The sequence below is a fragment of the Apostichopus japonicus genome, chromosome 16, assembly GCF_037975245.1.
Source record: "Apostichopus japonicus isolate 1M-3 chromosome 16, ASM3797524v1, whole genome shotgun sequence".
NCBI classification, from domain to species: domain Eukaryota; kingdom Metazoa; phylum Echinodermata; class Holothuroidea; order Aspidochirotida; family Stichopodidae; genus Apostichopus; species Apostichopus japonicus.
Window position 1 is genome coordinate 8,165,446 of NC_092576.1, and position 7,055 is coordinate 8,172,500.

The window sequence follows — 7,055 nt, forward strand, 5'->3', positions numbered from 1 at the left end:
TTTAGAAATCATTTTGATCGTGTTAATTAAACGTCGTTGTGAAATTCAGTTAGGGCTATACTTATTACTACTATCCCCTAACATCTTAAAAAGAACTTCAGTACTGTATCATTGAAAAAAAAAACCTCTACAGGAATTCGTAATCACTTATCTAGATTAATTTATCCATTACGAAATTAATTAACATATCCGAATGAGGCTCAATGGTGTTATGTAATCATTATCCCGACCCGATTCCCAACATCGACCGGATCTAAAGTCCCAGCTTTGGGCAAAACCTAGGTCTTAACGACATTGTTTATGAAATTGTTTAGGAAGTCCATTTGCATAGCATGATGGGACGGATACTCCTTGGTATGACAGTGTGGATCCTTATAAAGCTCAGTAACCATTATATTGGCAGGCGCCGTGCCTTTGACGATATATCACAAGTCCTGCATCGTTGGTATGTTATTAGTGTGATAATTTATCTGGTATATTTTATATATAGCTGATGTTTATTTCAGAAACTTCAATATTCTTTCTTCGTTTTTTTTTTGCAATATTAAATGGTACCAGACAGGCACCGCATAGATCACATGCAGAATTGAAAACATCTTGCTTTACATTTTCGTTAAAGAAAGGCACAACGTAAGCCACACTAGATACTATACTATCTAGTATACTTTGCTTAAAACCATTGGTGCATGGCAAGAAAAGGGTCAAACTGCCATCGATGTATACTCCAAGTAACGTAGCCTCTTTTGGATGTTCTAGCCACAGATCCCTCAATAATAATATATGTTGCGATTTAAATAGAATGAGACCTTCATGTTAAATGATTTTTTAATGTTCAAAACACATTTCCTTTGATATTTGGGGGTTAAGCCAAAAATTCTTGCAGTCACATGATGAAACTATGTCATGTGCAAAACACTGATAATTTGATTGGTCAGTTTCAACGGAGCTCTTGGGAATTTTGCATGATACAACAGTATCATCGGCATATTTTGTACCAGAAATGTTTGAGTTTGACCTAATTTCATCAATAAACATAGTAAATAATATAGCAGATAATGCCCCCCCCCCTTCCTACCTCGAGGCACAGCAACCTTTATTTCCGATACTTCCGATAACCTTTATCCAACTTAACTTTTTTGGACCATCCTTGAAGAAATTGTGCCTGCCAATGAATAAGCCATGTTTCTTTCATAAGTCGTGAAAGATCATTCATTAATTGATTTGGCAAAACAGTATTAAACGCACTTGAATCGTCAAGAAAAGACCCTTTTATAGTTGTTTCCTTACAATCTAAATGAGACACAATATCATGGATTAATAAAATTTCTGATGTCTGCAGGACATAGATTCTTCGATTGGCTCGTAACTTCCGTTCTGGAACAGCAAGTGCCTTCGCCTTTCTTATGTTGAGAACCTTAAGGGTTAACAATAACAATGTATGGAAACCAGGGCTGAGGCCTTAGGGTGTATCAGTTAGGTGAAGTTTCTTTGGTTTCTGTGTCCATGTTTTGACTTGGTTTATTTTTCCATAAAGTCTGGTATAACTTTTCCTTGTGAACCTGGACTTCTCAGCCTGTGAGAGAAAACATCCAAGATTCTCTCATAATAAAGGGTGCTATACAGATTTTTCTAGTAATTCGGTCTAGCTAGTTGTATCAGAAAGGGTTAGTTGATTGAAGGTTTCCACTGTTCTCACGACTTTTTTGGAAACAAGGGTAAAAAACGACCGGTTTTTGAATGTAAACAAATCTTTGAAGAAAAAAAAACGGCCATGTGACCCCCTCGGAAAAAAGGTTGTTTATTGATGCAGGCTGTCTTATATGCAAAATAAAGCCATGGGAAGCTCTCTAGTGTATTCCTTCTGAGCAATGATTTTCTAAAAACATGTTTTTTTTCAGTGTACGCATATGAAACAATCGGCCCAATGTTTTGTCAGATTACACAAGTAACCAAAATGCACGAATCGGCAGTAGTTGGAAAATTGACTGCAGGCTACAAGGAGATTGGAGCGAAGTTAAATACTACAGAGATAACCCAGTCGAAGGAAATTTACTAATCATGTCTAATCAAGGTAACCGTTAAACATATGTCTGTCAAGGTCTCGAATATGAGTCAGTTATTCCGATGAGTACTTACCATTAATACACACTTCTATAGTACTTACACATTCTTAGATACATTTTTATTTTCACTTTGTATGATTGCATTATGATGATTTTGATATTTTTATATCGCATAATACGATTTCATTAAATCTAATAACTAAAAGAGTTTAATTTGTATACGAGAGTATATGAGATTGATTTTTTTGTATCGCATGATACGAGTTCATTAACTCTTATAACTAAAAGTGTTTAACTTGTATATGTTCAAGGAATAATTGCATCCCTTTGTATGAATGTAGATCAAAATAAAAGGGAAAGAGGAACGGAAAGGAAAGTGATGAGTCGACACATGTGAACAAAAAATGAGGCAGTTGTGTAATGAATAACGTGATTTAAATGGTTTGCCTTACCCACACTCTATATAACAGTTCATGTACGCCAACGCAGCGATATCAACAACTGTACAATATTATTTACTTACACTTAAGGATGGAAACGGCATCATCATGACATCCGTGAATATTGCAGCCTAATGAAATAATAATCCCCCAACAAATAAACGATCAGTATCATTCCATGCCAAGATCCATTTAAAACGTTTAACCAGATATAATATATAGTTTGTGATTTCCAACATATAGTTTCATGAAGGTCATATAAAGTAGAATCTTTGCATAAATTATATAAACTTGATATGGCTTTATATGGATACCCTTTATATATTCCACATCAAACTCGAGATGATCCGCATATGAGCCAGATAAAAAATCCATATAAAACTATTACAACTTTTGGCCAGACATAATATGAAATTTTATATTCATTTTAGTCCATATGCAGTTTCATAAACTATATAAAGTAAACCCATATATATTCATATAACACTTTGTATGGCTTTATGTGGATTATATATTAATATTGTCCACATCACAGATATATGAATTTGTTTCATATGGTCCACGTACAAATATCATGTGAAATTTCTTTTAAGTTTAGTTGAAGGTTTATAATAAATTCCCGATGTAACACCAATATATAGAAAAAAGATCATAATATGTAGTATACCATAACAAGTTGTGCAGTACATGGGTCTGGTTTACAGTACTGTACATTACGATACCAAGAAATATAACCGGATGTATTGATTACACAGAAACTCTCCTAAATGTTCACACCGTGGCTGTTGTCCTACTAATGTTACTGTTAGTGCTGTAGTGTGCAATGGCCCCGTGCTAATCGTTAATACCGCACAATGCTTTACTCTATGGCAATACTCTGTTTGAGAATGTTTGTGAAATACTTCAACTAGTCAATAAATAAACATAAGAGCGAATAATTTCATATTCATTACGGATTCTGGGTTGTATTGAAACTAAGAGATTTTTTTGTTTTAAATTTAAAAAAAAAATCTTTGATAGGAAAGGCTTGATATGATAGTCTTAGTATGAAATGTTCTGGATGGAGAATCATTCAATTTATTTGATATTTTTTTCTTTGCTGTTTTAAAAATTTAATAATACTTCATCTCATTTCTACTCCATTTCCAAGATAACGAGCGTAGATTTGGGTTTGGACAAGACATTAATACCCTGGATATTGAAGAAGATGGCGCCATGGTTATCAACAATGTTACAATAAATCACATAGCTGTGTATACGTTGATATACACCGACAGAGATGGGCATGAATATCAACATGAATTTATAATTATAGGTAATGTTAGTACCATTTATTGAAAGAGAACATTATATAGTAACATGTTACTTAAGAAAACAATATGTTTAGCTTGTAACCTTATTTCACGGTTAGGTACAGCAGCAAAGCAATCATAAAAGACGTTTGGAGAATTACAAAGATTGGAATATATTAAAAACATATACTAAGAAAATGTTAAATACGTATTGGCATATACTGATTACAAATAAAACCAACTTCCTTGAACTTAGTTATGAACAGTTATAAGATTGCAGAAGAATATACTTTGGAAATAATGGAGCATAAAATGTGATCTCACTGATTCGCTCCGATCATGTTACAGCTTCCTCATTGTTAACTCTTTTCTCACAGATTGTCCTGTTACTGTTTACGCCTATCATGGATCCGACGCACTCATAAATTGTTACTTCCCGCAGTCTCAAAGGGTTTACTGGTACGATTCAACGTTACGCAATGCACGACCAATCATAAGTCTTGAAGAAGGCCGGATGGCGGGGCCAGGAGTCTCTGCTGGGAAATACGATATTACCAATAACGGCGGTCTTTTGATTAGGAATACTACTTTCAGCGACGAAAACACATACCGTGCTATAGTTATTGTGTCCAATACACATACATTAACAACAGATCAGAAAGTAGTTATTTATGGTAAGTCAGTATTGTATATGAATTGATAAGAATAGCTTTGGCTGTAAACTGCGATTATTTTGACCTACCTTTGAAATCTCAGTCATGAGACAATACCTACCAATATCAATAACATAATGTACCATGTAATCCGGTTTTCAAAAAAAAAGAAAAAAAATTCACCTGTGTAGGAACGTATAAGAAATAATTTCTGATTGTTTTGCTTTTCTAAAGTTTCCTTTTATTCTACAGCAAGCTTCGAAACAGTGGTATTTTCAGTAGATGGCTGTGAGGGAAGCAACTTCTGTTTGGTGCAGCTGCAAGATCCGACATTTCTGATATGTCGGGAAACAAATACAGGACCCCATACGTTACTTAGCTGGACAAGGAAAACATCAAACGATACACGATTAGTAAATACTTCAAAGTCATTTGATGGAAACATGTACGAGGCAATCGTAACAATGAATGTAAATCTCAACTCGACAGACCGACTGAATGTTTACATCTGTAACTCCATGATAGATATTCCAGCTAAGCCATTGAGACAAATAGTTGTAATGGTCGAAGACGAGAGCAAAGACTACGTCACTACTCTGTTAAAACCAACATATTATAGGGAATACGATGACGTCACATTAGTCTGCACCAATGAGAATCCTTTGTTCATATTGTGGAAAAGAAACCACGAAACTATTGGATACTATCACGAAGGCAAATCGGATGTATTGAAACCTGGCTACGAGCTTGATAGGGATGGATCGTTGCTCATTAACAAATTCTCATATGCACATGAAGGTGAATATGTTTGTATCTACAACAATGGTAGAGGCGAGGACGTAAAGCAACATAATATCAAGACCGTTGGTGAGTACTTTTATTCTTTCAAAGTCGCTCAATGTTTAGTATCATATGTACGTCTTGCGTTCTACTGACTTTATAAAAATAGCTTTTGTTTCATTTATCTTTCTTATAATGTGAAAGAAAGATTAACCGCGTTATTTCCATTGGTTTTCGAACGTCATTCTGGTCTTAACTTCGTTTCAGGGGTCAATTATTGGCAGGCCCAGTAGCAGTACAAACTTTAAATTGATCTCATCGTTGATGTGGTACACCGTCACAAGTAAACGTTCAATTGATCTGCAATATGATAAACACTTTTCATTAAAAAAATAGCTTCAAAGTATCTAATTAGTACAGTGTCGTAGTATTGGTAAAACTAGATTCATGATGACTTCGATATTCCAGATATAGAAGAACATTGTCTTCTAAGGAAGAAACCTTAATATTATATCATGCTAATCAATCGGTAGGTCGAACTTTTGGAATTAGTATTGTAATCTTCGTCGTACACGTAGTAATATTTCGAAAAAGTAAAGAGCTGTCTTTGAAAGAGGAAAATAGCTTAAGAAGTACATCGTTCATAATTTTCTCCTCTCATTTTCTTCATTGATCAGTTACACCAACCAATCCTTCACCTTCTATAGTTGGGTGTTCAGAACCATCGGATTGCACATTTAATGTAACAAGCAGTGGATATCTGACCTGTTACATAGAGGGCGTTCTTCCAATCGTGCACCCGGAATGGATTCACGATGAACACATGTCTTCCGGAATTACTTTCAGCCAACCACAGCTAATAGTGAGAAGTGTTGGGTCTTTGTTTTGCATATATTTGACTTCTTACTACGAAATAACGACTAACCAGGATTATGAAAGTGACACAGATGAAGACTGGCAGGCTTACGATATCACAGCGTCCTGCTCTGTGAACTACGAGGTTCTTGGACAACACAAGACAGACGTTACGTTGCAACTACAGAAACGTTCTTCACGAAAATGTAAGGGTAACTATAAACGATGTATAAATGTAGGAAGGTATTTCTGATGAGGAGATAAATTTTTAGTGAGTGATGATAAAGGAACCTTCAATTGAAAGAAAACTGCCCCATTGGAGTTTGTTGAAACATTATGTTTTTCTCGTAGTGATCTTCAAGTAACAATACATGGAAGAAAGTGGACTTCTTTTTCAGCAGTTGGGTTAAAAGTGGGGCGAAGGTAGGGGAGGGGAGCGGGAAATTGAAATGACATTAAAAGAAAAGCAAATTCCCCAACCCATCCAGATTGATGTGTTAAATATGCTTGTGATGAATTAACCCACATCACATATATAAATCGTCCGCTTAAAATGATCGCACTGTAAACATATCGAGCTTCATAAACTTGCACAAAGATAATCCAATCCTCAGTAAGGACACCTCGTGGCAAATTCCATTGTGTCTTAAGAAACGGACAGTTATATATGGAAAGCAAATGGTAAAAGGCTTTCTTTTGCATTCGGAATGACTCAAGGAAGTCGGATTAGTATAATTCTCAGCTTAGTTTTAATTTCCAGCTACTTAGCGTGTAAATCGTATTCGTCATACCAAATATTAATCTTTTCAATTTGTTTCTTGCAGCCCTAGCAGAGGATAGGATAAGAAAAACATTTGGAGGTAAGATTAAACATGATGATAATTTTGGTATACTTCATATATTCACATTAAAAATGAAAAATGAAACGTTACTACAATACTTGTTACAGTGTAACTCAAGTGTTTTCTGCAG

The 7,055-nt window shown here is 35.0% G+C and overlaps 1 protein-coding gene across 1 annotated transcript in view; it reads left to right on the forward strand.

The window, feature by feature from the left end:
- Window positions 1-1,917: 1,917 nt before the first annotated feature.
- Window positions 1,918-7,055, forward strand: part of LOC139983497 (uncharacterized) — a 6,183-nt gene continuing 1,045 nt past the window's right edge. The window contains exons 1-6 of the mRNA XM_071997076.1: window positions 1,918-2,071; window positions 3,654-3,818; window positions 4,173-4,469; window positions 4,701-5,315; window positions 5,906-6,289; window positions 6,908-6,943. Coding sequence (XP_071853177.1) covers window positions 2,059-2,071; window positions 3,654-3,818; window positions 4,173-4,469; window positions 4,701-5,315; window positions 5,906-6,289; window positions 6,908-6,943 — 1,510 coding nt within the window. The 5' untranslated portion in view covers window positions 1,918-2,058. The remainder of the gene's footprint in view (window positions 2,072-3,653; window positions 3,819-4,172; window positions 4,470-4,700; window positions 5,316-5,905; window positions 6,290-6,907; window positions 6,944-7,055) is intronic.